This window comes from Harpia harpyja, chromosome 4, assembly GCF_026419915.1.
Source record: "Harpia harpyja isolate bHarHar1 chromosome 4, bHarHar1 primary haplotype, whole genome shotgun sequence".
Lineage (NCBI taxonomy): Eukaryota > Metazoa > Chordata > Aves > Accipitriformes > Accipitridae > Harpia > Harpia harpyja.
This window is the reverse complement of record NC_068943.1, coordinates 56,981,955-57,004,185: the sequence shown is the minus strand read 5'-3', so window position 1 is coordinate 57,004,185 and position 22,231 is coordinate 56,981,955. Positions and strand designations below refer to the sequence as shown.

Genomic DNA, 22,231 nt, shown 5'->3' with positions numbered 1-22,231 from the left:
TCCTAGGATCTGTTTTCTTCTTTAGAATACTGTATAAATTTAAAAACACAGTGAGACATAGTTACAGAAGGTGTGAATGCAAGAATAAATCATGATGTAGTAAAACAATGTTCATTACCACTTAGAACTCATAAACTCATACAGATGGCATTTATTTCCTACAAACACAGTTTAACCAAAGGCCTTAAATTCTCTTATGGTTATCAGAAGGATTTGAAACTAGAATTGTTAACAGTATTGAGCTTTCTAGCATTTGTGCAACTCCAGAACCAAGAGCAGTACCAGGCTGCTATCTTCCATGCAGATTAGTCACTAGAAAAGACCAGAAGGAAACCTTAGAAATATATTTTATGGCAATAATTACAAAGATGCCACAGATCATCTTGGCTGATATCAGCACAGAGCTGATATCAAGACAGAAACCAGTATTTTTCCATCTGATACTGCACATGGGCATTTAGGATTATACAATGTGTCTTCAGGGTTTGAGACAGGGCCATGAAAAACGTGTAACAGCTTTTGGCAAAAACTAACCTTGAGTTACGACACCTGAATTTTCCACTCTGTGAATTAGACTATGTCCTGGCTAGTCTGAAGGTGCTGAAAAGCAGTGATCAGTATGGTGGAAGAGAATCCCAATTACACTTGAACAGAAACTGCATATTTTCCAGTTGTAGGTATGGCCCTGTGGGGGACTCGAGTATGATGCTCCGCACTGCTCAATAGGAGATTGAGGGTGATATGAACCCCCACATTTCCTCTGTGGGTGACTGAATGTCTTTCTGCTTTGTGCAGCTTGTAGTACAGCAGAAGTCTGGTTCATGACTGCTCTGCCAGTATGAGTATGATCTCAGATGTTGACACTTTTCATTTAGATTTTGAGAGACCTTTTGTCACACTGTCCTCTGGTAAGAGTGTAATTGAACTTCTAAATCTGGTTTCTGATAAAGGAAAGCACCAACTATATGAAGCTCTAAGAGAAGGAAGATCACTGCTGTTCTCAATATTAATCCCACATCTCCTCAGCTGACAGTTTTGGCACCATCATGTACTGCAGATGAGAAAATATCCATCTCAACAAAGATCCATCTGCTGCTCCAAAGCAGACAGAGTTGTAATGGGCCGTGGGAGTGCACAGACAGCAGCAACAGCACAATAATATCTGGACTCACCACACCAGCCTCCGGATTTCTCTTCCTCCCATTACTAAAGGTAGAGGCTAAGGTTGAAGAGCAGCTTTCATCATACAGAGCTGTCCGTCCATCATTTATAGCAGAATTGATGGAGATTGTCCACATGCTCGATGCATAACCATCACAGTTACAGTCATCGTAGCTGCCCCCATCTCCAGAGGCCCAGACATAGATGCTTCCTTTGCCTCCCCGGCCCTGTGAAAGGGGAAAATTGACCCTCTTGGGTTAAATTGCAAATAGGAGATAGAAGCTATTTGAAACTGCACATCTAATTGTAAAGCTAGGCATCTATAAAGGAGAAAACTGGTCCAAACAAAATATACATCAACCTTAAGCTGAAATAACATGGACTTCTGCAGGTTATTAAATCCAGTTAACTGGCAGGCACAGCCATTTCTGAAACCTTATGTACACAGAGCACTTCCATTTATCTCCTGTTTTGCTTGACGCCCTGAAGGCTCCTGTGCCAGATGCTAAGACATTTTATGGATTCATTAGTGTTTATGTCAAGGTCTAAGTGCTATGAGGAAAGCGTTCTTTTAAAAGGCATATAGGTCATCCCACACGCTGGGTTTATAAGATCCAATTAGGTTCAGGCAATGGCTGAAAAACTCTGTAAAACCTGCACTTTTTTCTCTCAATAGATTCTTCTCCAAAAGTATCACTGACAAGTGCTGTTTTTCTGACAAGCCAGCTCCTACTACTAAGCAGAAAATAAAGTTATGAGACTATATAAATAATCTACAGAAAGATGGTCTACCAATTACAGTGAGAAGGTGACAGATGGATGGGAGAGACTGAAGCTGAACAGCAGCTATAAAGGCTTCCCATTAGTTGAAGGAAAGAAATCTGTATCCTCTACCCAACTTCCAGAGAGGAAGGAGTAGGAAGGGATCAACTCAGCTCCTTTTTCTCATCCCATACTAAGAAAGAGGTAGGGGCTGCCTGGAAGAGGGTTAGACCTGAGAACCCTGACACCTGGGGAAAGATCAGTGCTACTGAACCCAAAGCTTAGATCTCCCACTGATTCCAGCACAGCCACCATTTCTCTCTGTGTTTAGTCCAATGTAATCCAAGGTTTACTTCCAACAGCACCAGAAGGGTGCAAGGCCTCAATTTAACATACTGTTTATATGCATTGGGCAGAATATAAAAAAATCTCCTCTGGCCTCTTCAGTGTCCAGCATGAAATGGAAGTTAAAGAATATACAAACATAGTAACCTGCAATGGTATTTTAATAGGGAACCTTTTCTATCAGTTTATATCAAATCTGAGCTCCCAGCAGTAGCTTCTATTTTTCATCATACCCTACTGAACAGAGCAACCTCATTATTTCAAGCATGTTAGTGAGTTGCATTATAATCCACTGAATTGCACAGCAGGTTTGCCGCCACTGGGGTATATAACATCTCAGGACGTAGATTTCCATAACAAAGATGATGACTATGAAAAAGCATATTGAAATCAGTCTAAGAATTCCCACAAAGATCTGAGATCAATCATTTGAGCTTTAAGGGAGGAGGAAACTGTTGCAAAAATATATACTCTAAGAACAAAACAATTCCAGCAAATTATACAGTTATGCCTTTTTTCCCTTTGACTTTTTCCCCTACAGGGCCCAACCCTGGCCTTTGGACTCACTTCAGAGGCTACATCCCAAGCTTGCCATCATGCCCGCATATACCATCACACCACCTTGCCACCATCTGCCTCTGGACAGCCTCAGTGGCAGCTTGAGCACATCTCTCTCTGTCCCCAAAAGGCAGGCTGCTGCCCAACGCAGAGAGCAGGTGTCTGCTGGTGCCAGGAATAGGACGTTTGGCACGTACAGACTTATTCTTAAACAACATTTTCCTTCCAGCCATTTTAAAGGGAGAGGAAACATTTCATTTTCATGTGGTAAATTCACAAAAGTAGCTTGGTGCCTGGCAGTTAGCTTCTGCAGTGTTCAGCATGGGGAAGCAGACTTGGCCCTGCTTGGCAAATTGTTCCACACTGCCAAAACTGGGTATTGCTGTGAAACATTTCAACCCAGGGCAGGATTTGTGGCAGAATGGCAGAAAACAGGTGCAACAGATTGCTGGTGGGGAGCAGGGGGAATACACAGGAGAAATGAAATTTGGGCTCAAATTCATGGGTGGAGTTAGCCTGCTGAGTGCTGCTGAGGATGGGTTTCTGCATGTAATTACTCTAACATGAGAATGGCCTTAGGATATCACTTCTGTGACAGTCACATCCACAAGTGTGGCTTAGTGTTAAAACCCATAACTCAGCTCTTAATACTGTAATTTCAATTGCCTTTACTTCTCAGCCAGGACTGGAAAGAGGAGCAAATACTACTGGAATAAACTGACAGCAGCCCAAGTGCATTATTTGCAATGATGCTTAGGACTTGCTGCTTACATTTCCCACAGCTAGACCTGCAGTAGTTAGATAGTTTGCACAGACAAACTGTTTGGTGGCTGTCCTGAGGCATCACTTCATTTACCAGGCAGAAATATACAGCTTCAGGGGAAGTGAATTTTCAATTCTCTGGATGGTAGTAGTCCAAACCAGAAAAATCCCAGTTGGGTCAACTAAGTGTCATGCTTAAAGCAAACTGAAAGCTCCTATTTGCATCTCAACCTTATATGAACCTAAAAAATTTCAGTGGTGTCACTCAACCTAGGCTGCTGTAAATTTCGGCCAAAAACAGGACTGGAGAAGCTGGTAGTAATACACACTACAAACACCAGAGGGAGCCTGAAGGAAGATTCAGGAAGAGAGAAGACCAGCAAGATAGTAAGGCAACATTTTGAAAAGTATCTTTTCTCCAGAATCCTGGTGAAACCTGCTCATTTCCCCCCAGATCGATGCACGGCATGGCACCCACACTTCTGAGCCATTTGAAGCTGCATCTCACTGAGAGCTGAAAATAGATCTTGGTGCATTTAGTACTAGCCCAACAGAGGCCCACCTCTCAATTCAGGCTAAACCAGAATTAAATCTTGGGCATGGCTACATGCTTAGAAAGTCACAGATAGCTACTGGGAAGCTCTCTTTGTAGAAACAGCAGGTTTTCTATTTCCAGTGTCCTTCATGGGATGTTGTGCTACCAGCAAAAAATATCCTTGATAAATTTTCTTACCCCCTTTCTCAACATCTAAAGAGCGTAATCCCAGAAAAACTTCTTCACTGAACTACCTTGCAAAAGTGAGTTGGCAGAGGACTGCAGCCTAATTCACTTTATGTAACTTTAGGCACATCTTTAACTCTTTTTTTTCCCTTGTTATTGTGTTCATTCATCATGCTTGCTGGGCTAGTGCCTAAATCAGTGTTTCCCAAAGTTTTGATTGCTGGATCACACTTTCCAGATAAAAATGGGTGGTATTTGACAAATAAATCTCCTCCAGCTTTCCTGACCTTTCCCATCAAGGCTGGCAAGTGCCCAGGTGAATAACAGCTGTGCCTCTAACATGGCATGGCCTCTGCAAAGGCTCCTCTAGTTCACCCACTCCTGCCTGGCCATCAGGGTTGCTAAAGATGGATGGAAGGAAAATAACAGTCTTTACAGCACATTTCAGATGCCCTTTGGCTTTGGCCTAATCCTTCAGTCATAGATCAGGACTAACAGTTTCCAACCAGTACAAGCTAAAACCCAAAGAATGGACTCCTGCCCTGAAAAGCCAAGTTCCAGGGAACGACAGCGTCAGGACACCAGCAGGCAGATGGGCTCAGGATAAGAAGAAAGCAAAAGCAGCACCTGCCTGTGAGGAGGTGGTTTTTTTTAGGTGCAGTGAAAAGGTATTTCAGGATAAGGACAGCCAAATGGTTTGCTGATATTTATGGACTGTCCCATTTCTAAGGAAGAAAATGCAGATGGAGCACATTTGAAAAAAATATGAAAAATTACAGAACTGGAAATTGCTTTCTGTAACAAATTCAAAGCATATATTATAAGCACCTTTCTTTTTGCGTGACATATGATAGCTATTTTGTAATTCTTCCCCTTAAGAAAACAGAAGTGTTTCAGCACCTTCTATATAATTTAATACCAATTTATGTGTCTGCTATGGTAAGAGATAGGCTGGTTTTCCAGGAAAAGCGAAAAATTCTACAGCTTTTTCAAGTCTTTGCCATGGGTCCTACCGACTTATTAATAGGACTCGGTTAGTTTCCATCCCCTATTAACTTCGCCTGTATTTTCCTCTGAAAAGAGCGTTTCTTTCTCTTGAGGACTGAATTATTTGAAAATCCTTATGAGTTTTGTAATTAAAAACCGCATCCTTCAGTAATGATTGCTAATTATCTCAGAAAGTACAGTTTGCAGCCCAGGCAGGCAACGCAAAATTGCCATCGTGCCCCCAGGCTGCGGCATACTAAGGCAAAGACAGACTGTGGAAGAGCTGTGGGACCATTTGCCCGCTGTTGTGACTTGGCAGGGAGCACTGGGCTGGGCTCGGCTCTCGAGTCATCCAGGAGCCTATGCAGAGACCTTGCCCCACTCAGGTCCCCCCAGCACTCCTGCGCACGTGCAGTCCAGCTGTGTGGTGTAAGCCAGCTGGAAGCAGTGAGTCCTTGGCATTGCTGAACTGCTGCTCATCTTTTGCACTGCCAGGATTTTCTGGAGCCCGCCTGCATGTTCCTGCATCCCTGACATGGTGCCAGCTGGACAGCCCATTGAGCCCTCGCTCTCCTGGCTCCTCCAGCTACCTCTGCAACTGCCGAGCTGATTTGCCCAGAGCAATCTGGTTGCCCGTGACTTCCCTTTGTTCCTTTCTTATACTGATTTCTTGGGGAGTGCTCAAATCTAAAGCAAAATCTAGGCAGAAGGACATGCCTGACAGCCAGCCAAGTAATCTCAATTTAGCCACACAGACACTAAAGTTTTAAGCAGGAAACATATTTGGATTTCCATAGTTCGCCACTGCACACGTTCAGGGGGACAGCTGTCTTGTTTGAGCTGAATACCTTCGCACTTCTCCCACGTCCAGCCCCTTCTGAAAGCCTGGAGCTGCTGTACCGTGTCCCTGGAAAAGCCCAGGATGTCTGGCCTGCCCAGCACACCCACAAGTCATGGGGTTCAGCACAGAAGAAACAGCAGCTGGGTTATCCTACTCAAATTCACCACTGCTGAAGGTGGTTTTTCTTCACTGTCGGCCTAACACTCAGGCAACCAATGGGGAAGGAGGAAAGGCTGTTTTGGTAGGAGCAAGAACTCAGCTAAACACTTGGCTGCTATGCAGAGGACAACCATCACTTGGAACCATGTTTCAGTCATGCTTCTGTTTTTGTCCCTTTCATATTTTGTTGCCTTCAATAACTGGCTGTCTGGTTCCTCCTAGCAGATTTCTGAAACCATCTGGGTCAAGTAATAATCACCCAAGTACAAGAGACTGCTGCATCTGAGAGTCTCAAAGAGCTAAGCCTTATAATTGTTAAACCCTAACAAAAGGCTTTATATAACTTATTCTATACTTGGTCACGGTAGAGTACTGAACTCCCATCCACAAACCCCCAATTAATTGCATAATTGTTAATACCTCCTTTGGCTAAAAACAATGCTTGAGCCATTTTCTATGTCTAAATTACTGTTGAAACTGGATGGACTTCTGTTAGCCAAGAGAAATGAACAGAAAATTACACTTTTGGTGAAAAGAGACAGCATTAGGTTTCAATTAGAGTTCAGTCCAGCAGGGAAATGGGGAGGGAACTTTGAAAATGCCAAGACAAAACCTTTTAATTATCAATTCCTTTTTTGTTGGATCCTGGGCTGCCTACCAAAAGTGATAATGCATTACTCTAGTCCAGCAATTCTCCAGGCATAATTCTGGTATCGATAATATTTGCAAAAATCAATCCCGTATTTCTAAGCTAGATTATCACCGAGAAAAAGATTCTAAATACCCAATTTACTTTTTACCAGTGACAATGCTGGTTTTCCTGCCCAGAGCTCCCAGCTGGTGTGATGAACCCCAGCCTCACAGCTCCACCTGTGGCTCTTTCAACACTGTGCAAAGGTTCCCAGCTTGTAGCACCAGCCTCGCTGGGAAGCAAAAACACATGGCTGCTGAGTTGCAGCAGAGATAAGGCAAAAACACTCCTGGGGTCAGAGCGAGACAGAAAACTCTACATTTTGAGGCTACATTATTGTCTTGTCTCCTTAGAAAACAGTAATTTTCATGTCAATAAAGAAAATATTTACATGTGGAGCTTACAAATATTGCTATGTTGGGCCAACCTGTTGATACAGCAGCTTTCTGCTCTTTATGAGACAGTCATTTGAGTCTCTGTGAAGGGCAGTATTTAACCCTGTCACAGGCCCAAGCAAAGCACAAACCTACAACAGCCAAGGTCCTGAGTTGACAGAGACATCCCTGAGGAGGCCAGTATCACAGCAGAAATCAGCAGCAATTCGGTTTTGCCCCCATCCTGTCCTCAGAGGCACATGCCCATTCCCCCATCTGTGGCAGGAAGGCAGACCACAGACTGATCTCCAAACCTGGGTCATGTACTCAGTGAAAGGTCACGTATCCCATCACCAGATCAGAAAAGCTGGTCATGCTGTTTTACAAAAGCCTGAAAATATCCCGTCAGGTGACTTCAGAATTCCAAGCAGATATAACATGGTCATATGGGTTTTTAATAAGGTTTGATTTTAGCTTACATAAATAAGACAAGGCATGGAATTATAATGCATGTTCCAGACGCAATAGCAATACGATAGTAAAGGGCTCCCAAGTTATAAAGAAGCTTGTAAGGCTTCCTCAGAAATGGAGTAATGGAGAAATGGAGTTAAGATGGTTGCTAGATCGTAAACTAATTTCTCTATCCTCACTTGGCTGTTGAGCAAATAAAACAATGTTAGCGGTATCTAACTGCATATACTTTATTAACGTGACATCTTCAGCATATTTCACAGAACAGTAACACAATGTCTGTGGCCTTAGAGAGAGGCAAATGAGAAATATTTCCTTTCATTTTTAACACCGTCCTTTCTTCTTTCATTGGTGAGCCCAATTACAGAGTCATGATGAGACTATAAATTCTTAATACTGCTCCCCTGGCAATTTGTACTTGTGCAGCATTTTCTTAGGTAGAACCATATTATGGAAGCAATAACATTTTCACCAGCACAAGCACAAATGGATCATGTCTTATAGATTCTGGCTGAGCTGGCGAAGTCTCAAGAAATTAATTCAGTCCACAAGCAATTCCTCACAACCTACTAATATAAAAGCCTACATCATAAAAATGCAATAGATAGAGACCAGCTTAGCTTGATTACTTCTTTTTACTGGCTTAAATTCCAATAGCTGAAGCTGGAAAGAACTGGACTCATAAAACAGCAAATAAGAAATGTTTACTGGCTATTGCATTAACGACAGGATGTACCATAAAACATGGGTGGAATTAGTTCTTGAGCTAGTTACCTTTCCCTCTTTAAGATGACTGCTGATACAATTCTGGATGCAAGGTACCAGAGAACAAAAGTCTATATTTAAGAGACTTGTGCTGTCACCGGAATCCCATCTACCGTCCTTACCTCTCCCTCCAAGCTGTCTAGCCCTGAGAGTGTGTACGCACAGGTCAGACAGGGGATATGTAAATCAGATAGCATTGTTTTGTCCAGCAATACTATATATAAAATGCTAGTAGCAGCTCACTCCCCCTTCTCTGAAATGAAAGTACTGCTAGCTCATCTGTGTGTGCTCAACACTGCCGGGCTGCTTGTTCCTAAGTCCATCACCCTGGTTTGTTGTTCTGCTCTGAATTTTAGTTTGTATTTCTGCACCTGCAGTAAAATCCCTCCACAGCTCATCAAAGAAATATATCTGCAAATACATGACACAGAGTGTTTAGGAGCAATGAAACTGAGTACATGAGCAGCCTGGTCTTGGTGCAGGGCTAAGATATCTCAGGACAGCCAAGAACAATGTTAGGTTGGTGATTTACTGAGACTGTAAAGAAACATACCTTTTGCCCCTAGACCCCATAACCTGCTGCTGATCATAGATGTGGCTAAGATGGAGTCTAGAGGCCAGATAATAAAATCTCATTAAGAATATCCGTTTTTTGCTCCTGGCAAGTGTGTTTAAAGAAAGAGACAGAGTGTGCAACAGAGCACATTCCCTGGATCTCTCTTTCACCAGACAGAGCAGCATTTGTCCCTTAGCCTGTTGTACACTACCCTAATGGATATCTGACTTGGGCACAGTCTAGCACAGTCTCCTGTTACAGCTGGCAGCCAGCATCATATGCCTCACAGCGAAGGGCAAGTGCAAGACCCCCTCATTAGGCAGGTACTGGATACTCACAAGTTTCAACCTAGTCTTTAAAAACTAGAAGTTGTATTAAGCCCTTTCCAATTATGTCCCAAATATGTCTTTTCTAGCAGCTGGAATTTGCATTAGGTAGTTCATCATAGTTCATGTGTGTCAAACCAGTGCTGGTAATTGCCAATCTCTTGTGGATGTTTTGTGTGTATGAAACTCTTTCAATCCCTATTCTCATGTGCCTGCTAATTCAGCTGTGAGCTCATTTATCTTTGCAGTACAACTACCGCTATTCTGTGACCCAGTCATGCTGCTGACTACTGCCCCTGAACAAAAGTCATGAGAGAACACAGCAAAGCATAGACTGCACTAAAAAATGAGTGGGATCGTGTGTTAGTAACAAAAAGCAGCCTGAATCCCTTTCTCAGTACCTTCCGATTACATGTATTACACTAACACCAAGTTCATGCACATGCCATCCCCTTTGTGTTCAGCCTTAGAAATGCAATTCATTAAAGAGCCCATAAAGGAGTTGCCAGTGTGATGGACAGATTCTGCTGTCCTTAATTATGCTATTTTAGTGCTGCCTTTATTCATGCCATTTACCTTACAAGCGAACAGCACACCAAAGTGACGGTAGGATTAAGATAGAAGGCAAGAATTAGCTTAACAAACGCCAAGAATAGGAAATGGAAGAGGAAAGGTAAGAAGATGTATCAGCCTTACCCCACCTGGTTATGGCTGCATGGCTTCAAGCCATAAAAAGAGACATATAAACAAGAAGTCTCACAGTTTCTGCAGTTTTCATCATCTTATCATTATCAGGTGACTAGTTATCCCTGACACCCCAGCAGCTCTGGAAGGAGGACTTCAAAAGGACATGACAGTGGATCGGAGTTTGGGGGAAGGATGAAACTCTTGTCAGTGAGTTTCTCCTTGAGATGGGTTCTCAAATATGGTGGCAACAAGGTAAATGTTACCTGTGTTTGTCAACTCAGTTAACTGCATATTCCCTGTAAGAATGTTGTATCACTCCCACTTATTTATTTTTAGTTTATCGCCTTAGAAGTAAGGATATTAAACTTACTCTGTGCAAGAGATCTTACATTTCCTTCTAGGCCACTTGAAAGTATTGCTTTTAGTTTAATAACATGTTTTTATTCTCAGCATATTGCCTCCTCCCTGCCAATATTTCAGCTTCATCACTAATTTGTGAACCATCGCTCTGTGAGAATCAGCTCTAGACTGTGCTAAAGAATGCCTACATTTATTTGTCTCTTTATTTATAAAGATACTTTTCTCCTTAGTAAGAGGGGGGTTTTATTCTGAAAAATGATCATACATTGGATTTACATTTGAACAGTCAATAGAGAATTTGATGCATATATTATAGACCTAAACTAGGTAAACTAGGTAAAAGGGTATTGTATCAAAGGCTTGTTAGTCTTCCTTTACATGCAGGAAAGTCTGTGGTGGGTTTTTCAAAGCACCATGGAGAGTACCCAGCATCCACTGACATCTTGAAATATCTTTAGAAAAACTGGCTCTCCACAAAAAGAGATCAGAACAAACTATACCCCCAAAAACATTCTATGACAGGAAATGTAATGAGCAAAATAAGGGTAGATAAAGCTATGATCACAATGCAAAAGGAGTTATTTGGGGTGGAGCTGTCTCTTCTTTCATGCATGTATTGCCAGGAGATAGCTGGGATACTGCCACTATAAAATTAAGTGTAATTGTCCCTGGACAACAATATCTCTCTCAGGTAGAATCCAATACCATTCCTTCTGCTCTCTAATTCTGCAATGGCTCTTTGACAGAACTGGTTTCCTAATGCAGGCTCTCCTGTTAATTTTGTGCTTTCTGATAAGGTACAAGAGCAATCCTTCCCAGAGCACAGCTCACCATCACCATTCTCTCTCCTTCACAAGCATTCAACCCAAGAGATCTTGGGGCCCCTTCTGATCTTAATATTGCAAATTATTTCTTAAAGAGAATTACAAACACTTCTGAGGGGAAGGCATTAAAAAAGTAATATGCCCAACACTCCCAAGTATGGGACTATGACCAGACAATAAAACAGAAGAGAAAAATCCCTTCTCCTATACTTCATTCGAAGAGAAGGTTAATTCCAGGGTAACTCCACAAACTAAAGCATATGGCGGTATGGCAAGTTAATTGAAAGATCTTTTAAATACCAAACTGCAAAAAACCATGACTACAATTTAAAATCTGCTTCTCTTGATGGGTAAAATACCTCTATTTAGCTTAGTTTGCATTCCCCTGCCAGGGTTATTAGTGCTTTTCTGTTACTGTTAGATGAGTTCTGCATGGGAAGAGAATAACACAAAAATTATATGGGAATTTTTCTATATTCAGAGTTTATGTCTGCTCCAACCAACATTAGTGGAAGGAAGATCAAGTATCCACTAACTATAAGACATCAAGGTGTTGCTAAAAAAAAATCAGCTGTGTTACATACCTAAGAAAGATTCTCCCCAAGACAGGAGTATTGAAGGGGATCATTATGGAAACACTAAATAAATGAAAGAAGGTCATGGGAAGAAACACAGCTTGTGTAAGATGACTTCAGAGGGACTTTGAGCTCGTCAGAAGTTTGTAAAGTTTATGCATCAAAACTGAACAGACTCAGGAGAAATTTGAGACAAGTGTTCCTGCATTATTGCAGTACATTGCCAATTTTATGGGTGAGAGCATGAAGATGACTCTAATTCATCTGCTATAGGCAAAACATTTGAGGCTCAGGATTTGAGGAAGCTTTAGATGCTTCACTACCTACCACAGCAGTAGGTTTAATTATCATGTCACAAAACATGGTAAACTGAATGTGCTGCTCACAGCGAGGTGGTGATAAAGAGTGGGAGAAACTGGCACGAGTAAGAGGAAGAATAATTTGGATGGAAAAATGAGTAATTGTAGAGCTCCCACACAAAACCACCCCAGATGTTGTGGGGAATTTCAGATCTTTTCATTATTGAAACCCATCTATGATTGACCAAGGGGAGGAGGCTTAGTCCCTACAGAACCAGGAGCAGCTGTGGTTGTCCTGGCTGCATGACACCGAAGAGATGGAGACAGAGCCACATGAAGTTTTGTTTGGTTGGTTGGTATGGACTGATTTGTTGGGGTTTTTTTTGAGTTGTGGCACACATTTTACCCAACCTTCTAATAGGGTACAGGTTTAACAGATTCCAGGATAATACTGAGTGTCTTTAACACACAGAGTGTTCCTAGAAGCAGGTGGAAAGATCGGAGTAAACAAGGAGGCTCCTGCTACTGGGGAATAATATTACTCCACGGACATCTGAACAGTTGTGGTTCAATCACAGCTATTACAATGACCGTATATGAGTGACCTGAAAGACACCACAAATCCAAAACAATAATTAAATTGGTGGCACACCAAAACAGACAATGTGATGTCAGTAGTACAGCTGCCATGTTTCAACCTGGGGAGTATTTACATTTTGACTGTGATGGCGTATGAAAAGCATATGTAAGATGACTAGAGATAAAAATAGTTCTATGCAAGACAGCACGGTATCCCGAGACTGTACAATAAAAGCAATGCCACAATATTACAGAGAGAACATCAACAGACCTTGGAATATGCTGAAAGACAGGATAGCTTACACAATTGCATTGTGTTCTGAAACATCTATGGGAGGACCATGTATTCCCAAGTCATTGGTTTCAGCGTAAGTGTGTACATATCATTCCAGCCCAGTACCCAGATTATTTAATAAGACTTACCTTGTTCACACCATCTGCCATTGCTTGCAGTGTTAGCTCTCTAGGTCCATCCACAGTCTTTCCATTATCAGTTGGTCCCCAGCTGGCACTATATATATCTATGACTTGAGGCATATGACTGATAGAGGAAGCCTCAATAATGTCTGTCATAAATGGCTGGTCAAGCATTCGAATACCTGTAGATTTAATCAACATAAACATGAATAATGCATTACCCAGCACAAGATGAAATCTCAGAACCTGGGGAAGTTCTCCAATTACAGGTACTTTCATTCACTGGCACTTTTGCTCGGTAATTTCACACTCGCCATTCATACATTCCACCAGGGTGTGCTTACCCAGCAGGATGGCAGCACTTAAACACCCAGCCACAGCAATGCAGCATGGCCCAGAAAGAGCCTTTATTGCTAGTTTTCTAATTACATAGTATTTTCCATCTACTATTTGAAAACACTTTTAAAACAGTAATATTCAGCAGTCTCAGTGTTTCATAGCATTTAAATAATATTAATAGTATTTAAAGTAATATTTTGTAACAACTAGGGAAAAGGATTAAGCCCCCCCCATCTTTAATTTATACTCAGCAATGCATTGACACTTCATTAGTTTTTCAAATACTTTTTTCTGTTTATTTTGGTTCTTCACCAGAATTTAATCAGAGAGGGGAAACACGCTACACAACAATTTCCTGGAAAAATATCGTTGTGTCAACATGCAGATGCAATAGCAAAATATGGCCAGTATTTGGAGAAAAAAAGCAAACTAAAACCTGCTTCCTTTAACCCATGCTGCAGTAGAAATCAAGTTAGAGTTTGAACGATACAATCCTAGGACATGCCAACTTCGTAAAACTTTGAAGTGTTGGCCCTAAGCAAGCTAGAGAGTGTGACAAAGACAGCAGCACAAGCCCTCACATCCATCATGCCTCACACACAGGACAGTTTCACTGATAGCCAACCTCTCGGTGGCCTTTGGATGAGACCTGAGTAACCAGGGATACATTCCAACTCTTATTTGTAGCCCTGAGTTGAAGTTATTTTCCCCAATAGTTTTAAGACACAGATGGGACAGAAATCAATACCACAGAGCCAAACAGTGTGAATGGCAGTGAGGACCCTGATTTAGAAGCCAGTGCTTTTACTACATTCAATACAAAATCCATGTGCCAAATGTGAGGCTGGAAAAAGTGGTATAAACTTCAAATAGAATTTAGACCAAAGCTGGATACTCCTGATCGCTAATTCAAGCTAGAAATTATGAAGTCAAACTCAGTGAGTGAGATATCCCTTCGTGTGCTTCTAAAATGCAGATCTGCACTGAAACCACAGAATTAATTATTGACCCCGGGGAGGTGGGGGAACAACAGGAAGAGCCAAGCCATCTGGTTTGACTTGAGGGCAAAAAAGAGGTACAAGCAGCAAAACACACGATGCCCCAGATCCTTGGCTACCAACTTCCAATTCCACCTGCAAACATGGACCCTGAATCATGCCAGCAGCACACCCTCAGTTCTGATCAACGTCCACGTTCCCATTGACCACACGGTGGTGCTACAGGTGCACACTGTCCTCAGGCAGGAAGGGCTGGCACTTCCAAAAATCTGTGGGGATTTTGCTACGAAGTGGACAAGTAGGGAAGATTATTTGTAGGCTGTTGGTCATCAAAAAAGGCCTTCACCTCTTCATTTTTAAGCAACCAGCTTGAAGTTGTAGAGTTATACTAATAATACAGATGAGGTCCAGCCAAAATCCCATGCCTCAATTGACATTCCTCTAGAAGTAGCTATTGCCAGAATGTAAAATTTCTGAAATGTCCCATGCCTGAAGGGGACATTACCATTACTGAAGAAAGCTTAGCAAACATTGCTTGGTGCCCTTCTGCAGAGGAGATTCAGCTTTCAATCATGTAGGTGACGGGTGAAATGTAGCCTTCCCCAGATTCTTCTGACACCGCAGTGAAACAGGGACTGGCCACACAGAGCAGAGCTGCCCATGCACACACACTGTGAACCATTGCCAGGAAGCAATGAGTGCATCCACATTGGTGTTTTGGTGTGGATTGGGGAATGAAAGCGAAATTCATAAGCATCTATCTCTGCTTGCTGTGCCTTGGTTCTCGTCATGGAACAGTCTTAGAGTGAGAAAACTCGATTTCTTCAGATTAAACTAAACTGACACATGCTGTCCAAGAGCCTAACTCACTCCAAGCACTGTATTCAGTCTATCAGTGAAGACAAGAGCTAGTTAGAAGTAAAAATACTCAACACACCCAAGGTGTGAATGCTGGGTGGTTGGTACCACCCATTTCATTCTGTGCATCTGCTCTTACAGCTCTGCATCACTTGTTAAAATAGAGAAAACCAATGACCACAGAGATTTACAGCACTGAAGGCCCTGCCCTGTGACAGCCTAAAGAATAAGAGCAGTGTGGGATTTGCCTTTTCAAATATTTTCTAAGTGCAGCAGGAATTTATATTTTACCTCCCGCAAAATGAGATTTGTCACAAATGATTCTGCAGCTATGCAGGGAAGAAGCACTGAAACTCAGCACACAAACAGGAGTCGGCATAAGAGGGAGCAGAGCTGTTCCTTTGCAATGTTATTAAAGAGGCTGTATAAGGCCCTCAATTGAAAAGGCAAAGCCATGGAGAAATTCTTCTTCGGAGCTACTGTGAAAAGTAATGAACACATGGCCTAGTGCCAACCTGCAGTCCTGTCCTGGGCAATGCTTCCTGTCCCCGCAGAAGTTCTGCCTGAGGCACAGTGGCGTGAAGAACTATTTACATCTTGAATTGCTACTGTACCTGCCACCTTGGAGTTATACGCAACTCCCACGCCGCAGATGTTGTTGTTGGCAGCAGCAGACACCTCTCCCGCACACCTTGTCCCATGGCTGCAAAAGGGAAGACAGAGACACCATGTGAACCCCAGCTAATGTGTGTGCTGAATTGAGCTGGATCACCTTGATCTTGGTTTTGCCTCACAGTCAGCTCCCAGTGCTTCAGAGGAAAACCGTTCCATGGCAAACTGTTGAGTGCTGTACTTGAATACTTGGATAAGCTCATTCCTTCCTGAAGCAGGAGATCATCGACTTCCCCTCTGCAGTATGAGCCACACTTGCTCTGAGGTTAACATGCATACTTACACTTCATTTAGTTTTAAAGTTATTCAGACCTTTTCTTAACTCTGTCAAACAGGTTCTGCCTTGTTACCACTATTAGTAGAAGCAGGCCCTTGACAGAACAGTGTAAAAATAAAATCAGTATCAATTCCTTTATTTTTGTGACTTGATAGTGTGACACCATCATTTTGAACCCCACAGAACAAAGTCCAATTGCCCTTTTGCTGTTCAAACATGTACAAGGAGCGTATCCCTGCCCACAAAAGAAATACTATGGAAAGAGGTGGGTGCAGTATCAAGCTGGAGTAGCAGAAGGAAGCCGCAATGGTCACTGCACTCCTCTGCAGCAGAGCTGTGGCCTGGCTGGCCAGGCCCAAAGCTGGCCAGACCTAAGGGCATGTGCATCCCTCTCCTCCAGTGCCGAATTCCCAGGAGAGCTGACAAGGTGCTCCAGCTGTCAGCTCACAGAGCTACTGCTTTCTGCTCGAGTGGGAAATGTCTGTGATCTGACACAGAGGTCCAGGTTTGGGCTGATGTGGCATTTCAAGAATACTTGGTGTCTCTGAAGTACTTTACAGCTCTTAACAGAGACTCTTTAACTGGCAGTGGCTCTGAGGCAGTCCTACAGGAAGGCTGATTGCATTTTCCTTTCTCCTACTTCATCACAGAAATTAAACCACAGAGAAGATAAATATGGACAATATAATCTGGTTTTAAAAAAACAGCACAGCAGCAGAGAAACTAGTGAAACCTGTGCTGCTGTCAGTTTTTTTTAAGTTTAAGATGTTGAATCAATATGAATCCATTCTACTGCTCACATCAATCCACTCTGTGCATTAAAACTGACATTGCTCCTATAGCATGCTAAGGATTCAAGCAATTAGCAGTGCTGTATTATAAAGGCATACAGAGTACCACATGAACCATCATGGGAGGCAGCAGAATTGTTTTGTTTTAATCATCTTTTTTCCTCTCTCTCTCCCTTTAAACACCTCTGGCAAAGGTGAGTGTAACATTAATAAAGGGGTGAGAAGCAACACAATTCTTTTTCCTGCTGTATTTGGAAGAATGTTTTTTAAAGGTAGCTCCACAAAAGAAAATGACTGGCCTCCAATGTACACAGTGTCTTGATCGTGAAAGGGTGAAGATCTCACGCGAGTTCCTTTTACAAAGGGGGCAGAGAGGAGAGTGGTACAGATTTCTTATTCAGCTGCTGCAGAAATTTCTTCCAACAATCAAGCAGGTTTTCCCTCATGCCCTTATTCAAGGAACTGTGAAAAAAATATACCGTTGCTAGGCGTTCATTATCTAGTCACCTGTGGGCTAGCTACAAGCCACAAAGCAGAATAAATAGCTTTGTTAAAAAATTGTCTTGACTGATGCTGGGGTGCAAAAAATTGGTGACACTGCTGGTGAGCTCTTTCTCTCACAGAGGGAAAAACTGTATTAGGACCTTCCTGGCGAAAAGATTTTATCAGAAGGTCCTCTCCCCCACCTCACCTCCCCAGCACACTGGCCCACATTATGGAGACTGCAAGCAGACCTGTTCCAGCAGCTCAGGGTTTAGATACTGTGCTGCTGACTGGAGAAAAAAACCCCACACGTGAGTTAGTGGAAACGCATTTGGTTCAATTATTAATGGCAAATAGCAGACTTTTCCAGTTTAGCCCTATTTGCTGTTCATGTATCATTGATAAACCCATTGTGGTTTCTATGAAGTAACCCATGTCATGGGCACAAATCACAGCTTTTCTCTCCAACATTCACCTCTTCACTATTATTTCCATGTTTAAAACAAGAGGATAGAAAACAATTAAGAATATTTTCACCTATGAACAAGTTACTTCAAAGGTAAACCATGTATTAGCACGTAGAGCAAGTCATATATAAGCATGTAGAGCAAGTTTTCCATAAACATTATATAAATGCAAACATTTTACACCAACATTCATGAAAAGCTAAGGTGGGAGAGGGCAATTCAGTTGAAAAACAGTTTTGCCTTCAGCTGGTTTAAATAACATATCTGTATTAGTTATGAAAATTTCACTCTGCTTTGTCTTCGAAAACTATTTCTAAAACTCACTGCCAGTGCTATTGTGCATGCCCTTCTATTGACATATTTTTTGGAAGAGTCAGAAGTATCACAGATTTTCATTGAGGTTCCTTTTCATCTGCTTTGAAATGCTTCTGCAGACAGCAAAGGACAGGATCCATCCTTCCTAACTTCAGCTGTCTGCAGGGGAGGGCTATGCAGAGCTGCAGTCTTTATAGCTGGGACAATCTGCCTATCTTGACCGCTTTAATTGCTTGCACCGGGCAGCAGTTAAATACGCAAAGCTCAGAGGGACACTTTTGTTGGGCAAATGCCATCCCCTTCTTACTCACATGACATCGTCAGCTTCTGAGCATTTGAGTGTTTGCACAAGGGAAAGCATTCCCTTACTTTGGGGAACATGCCACTTTGCCTGCATCCAAACACGCCAAGAACCAGCAGTAGCGCTGTGGCTCCTCCTTGACACTTGTGTCATAACACTGCAGGTAGAAAGAGCTGCTAAATCTGTTTATACAAATTCTCAATTATTATGCTGTTTCCATTGTATTGATTGAAAAATGAGGAGGAGGGGAGCAGGTGTTTTTACCCTGTTAATGAGCACTGTCTGGAAGCCAAGGGGAGTTCTTTCCTTGACTCAACAGTATTTTGTTTGGATCCATAAGTAAAGAACATTTTTACCTCTGAAGAATATGAGTTTCCAAGACATTGCATAATTTTTGCCCAGTTCTTATCTGAGTGAGAGAATATACAGAATACAAAGGCTACAGGAGTGGAGATAATTATTGGTTATTTATATCATGGCAGAAATTCGTAATCTCAGTGTTCTGAGATGGTGAGCTCTGAGTTGTGCCTTCTGCATATCACAATGAGAAATCAGAGGGCTGTACAGAAAGGCCAAGCTATTGCTGACTCCTATGGGTACCTCCACACTGCACAACATGGTACATGCCAAGGTACTGAATGTGGTTCAGGAGAAGTGGGTGTTAAAAATCACAGGCAGTTCCCAAAGTGGTTCCTAAAAACCACTCTGAGTGCTGTGGGGCTGCCTCTGCTTTTGTGAACAGGGCTTGGTTCAGGTTCCTTCACTGTTCCCACTGCTCCTCAGGCTCAAACAGAGCCCTGCCCCATGTTGCACCCAATGTCCCCTATCCTGCCTTGGTCCCCAAGCTGTGGGTTTGAACACAGTCATTATGGTAAACACAGGAATAATTCCCGCGGCTGTCCAGTCATCTATGTGCCTCTCCCTGTAACAGCAGCTGAACCGCCCAACTGCAATTCCCTGCCTGAGGCACCACACTCTCCCCTTCCAAAAATCACCCTGCTTGGTTTCATAGGCCAGTGGCTGTTAAGATGGAAAGGCCAAAGTGCTTCCAGCAGCCTTAAAAAGCACAATGTGGAAGGGGAATCTGTGCTTACAAGCAGAGCAGCTGCAATTAATTAAGATACTCCAAGCAAAAACCTCTCCCTTTTTTTCTTAAAGTCTAATGACACTTCGCACATGCAGCTGGCAGCTCACAAAAGCCCTTGGTTCATCTCTTTAAAAAAACAGTCCTCTGCTTCTTGTTCCACAAATCACTTCAATTGCTCACATAGAAATGCATTCTTTATGGAAAAAGGGATATTACACTATCCTATTTTGAGTCGGATCCTCCTGCATGCATAAAATTCAATGGGAGATACATCACTGACTGCAAACTGAGCAAAATGGAGCCTTTTTTGCAGGTTTCTCTGAATGGCTTTTCCATGTAACTACTCTCTATCCAGACGCTCCTGTGCAGCTGCACATATGGATAGACAGACTGTCACAGGCAGACAGTTGTAACCTACCACTAATCATCATTCAGGAGTCAGAAGCTATGACAATAGCTTATATATGAACACATCAGCTTGATTAACAGTATAGCAAAGAAATACACAGAGAAAAATACAGTCACAAGTACTCCTGAACAGCTGGGTATGGTGTGTTGATTTGCATCTTAGCCTGAAGAAAACATGTAATCTTGCATCTTAAATTAGAGCCTTCTTGAACTGTGCAGGAAGGAAAGGGATGCTTTACTGAATGTTTTGCTTCCATGATTTACCTTGCAAGGCAGAAAATTCCCTATCTCACCAAAGAAACCTCAAGGTTCATGACAAAGAATGCTATACTTTCTACATATAATTTTTTTCTGGAAAGAATAATGAAGGAAATCTCTAAAGCAATTTCTGCATTGCTTTTCTCCTCCTGACTTGCTGACTTGAGCTCCCCATCCCCTCAAGAAAATAAATAGAAGAAAGTGTTGCAGTTCTCTGAAAACCTGAATCATGTTGTTCTCAATAGTTACAGATAGGGTCACAGGTGACCATGCTGTTCACCCTCGATTCTTCACTTGGGTGCCTGAAGTTAGCCAGAGGCACCTGGGGCCAGAGACCATAACCATTGCCACATCCAGGATGCTTGAGGCCCATTTTAAGAGACTTTAGGAGGTAACTCTGCCTCCAGGACCACCTTCCATAACATGTGAGGCCTGTAAACTGTGGCCCACTACAAAATACTTGATAACAGCACAATCAGTGTTAATGGGACTTGGCAGAACACACTTAGTTTTATGAAGTTCCACACTGAAAATGACAGAAGCTACCATCACCCACTGAAGCTGAATTTAATTTTCCTCCATGCTGCTCCAGAGCTAAGTAATATCATTCTCCTACAAAGATCCTTTGCATAAATAAAGCAAGAAAGGCCGCAGACCTTCACTATACAATACAACTTTTTTGCCTCAGCCTTCACCAGCAAGTGCTCTGGCCACACAGCCCAAGATGCAGAAGGCAAAGGCAGGGACTGGGAGAATGAAGAACCGCCCACTGTAGGAGAAGAGACATTCAAGACCATCTAAGGAACCTGAAGGTGCACAAGTCCATGGGACCTGATGAGGTGCATCTACAGGTCCTGAGGGAAGTGGCAGATGAAGTGGCTAAGCCACTATCCATCGCATTTGAGAAGTTGTGGCAGTCCAGGGAAGCTCCCACTGACTGGAAAAAGGTGAAACATAACCCCCACTTTTACAAAGAGAAAAGAGGAAGAGCCAGGGAACTACAGGCCAGTCAGTCTCACCTCTGCGCCTGGCAAGATCACGGAGCAGATCCTCCTGGAAACTATGCTAAGGCACATGGAAAATAAGGAGGTGACTGGTGACAGCCAACGCAGCTTCACTAAGGGCAAATCGTGCCTGACAAATTTGGTGGCGTTTGTGGATAAGGGAAGAGCAACTGACATCACATACCTGGACCTGTGCAAAGTGTTTGACACTGTCTCGCATGACATCCTTGTCTCTACATTGGAGAGACATGGATTTGATGGATGGACCACTCGGTGGATGGACCACTCGGTGGATAAGGAATTGGCCAGATGGTCGCACTCAAAGAGTGGCGGTCAATGGCTTGATGTCCAAGTGGAGAGCAGTGACGAGTGGCATTTCTCAGGGATTGGTATTGGGACTGGCACTGTTTAATACCTTTGTCAGCAACATGGACGGCAGGATTGAGTGCACCCTCAGCAAGTCTGCCAACAATACCAAGCTGTATTGCGTTCAACACGCTGGAGAGAAGGGATGCTGTCCAGAGTAACCCTGACAGGCTTAAGAGGTGGGCCCATGCAAATCTCATGAACTTCAACAAGGCCAAGTGCAAGGTCCTGCACATGGGTTGGGGCAATCCCAAGCACAAATACAGCCTGGGCGGAGAATGGATTGAGAGCAGTCCTGCTGAGAAGGACTTGGGGGTGTTGGTTGACGAGAAGCTCAACATGACCCAGCAATGTGCACTTGCAACCCAGAAAGCCAACCGTATCCTG

At 42.8% G+C, this 22,231-nt stretch overlaps 1 protein-coding gene across 1 annotated transcript in view; it reads right to left on the bottom strand.

The window, feature by feature from the left end:
* Positions 1 to 22,231, bottom strand: part of PCSK2 (proprotein convertase subtilisin/kexin type 2) — a 111,451-nt gene that overhangs the window by 12,520 nt on the left and 76,700 nt on the right. The window contains exons 7-9 of the mRNA XM_052784141.1: positions 16,030 to 16,118; positions 13,227 to 13,402; positions 1,173 to 1,388 (exon numbers count right to left, since the gene is read on the bottom strand). Of these exons, the coding sequence (XP_052640101.1) occupies positions 1,173 to 1,388; positions 13,227 to 13,402; positions 16,030 to 16,118 (481 nt within the window). The remainder of the gene's footprint in view (positions 1 to 1,172; positions 1,389 to 13,226; positions 13,403 to 16,029; positions 16,119 to 22,231) is intronic.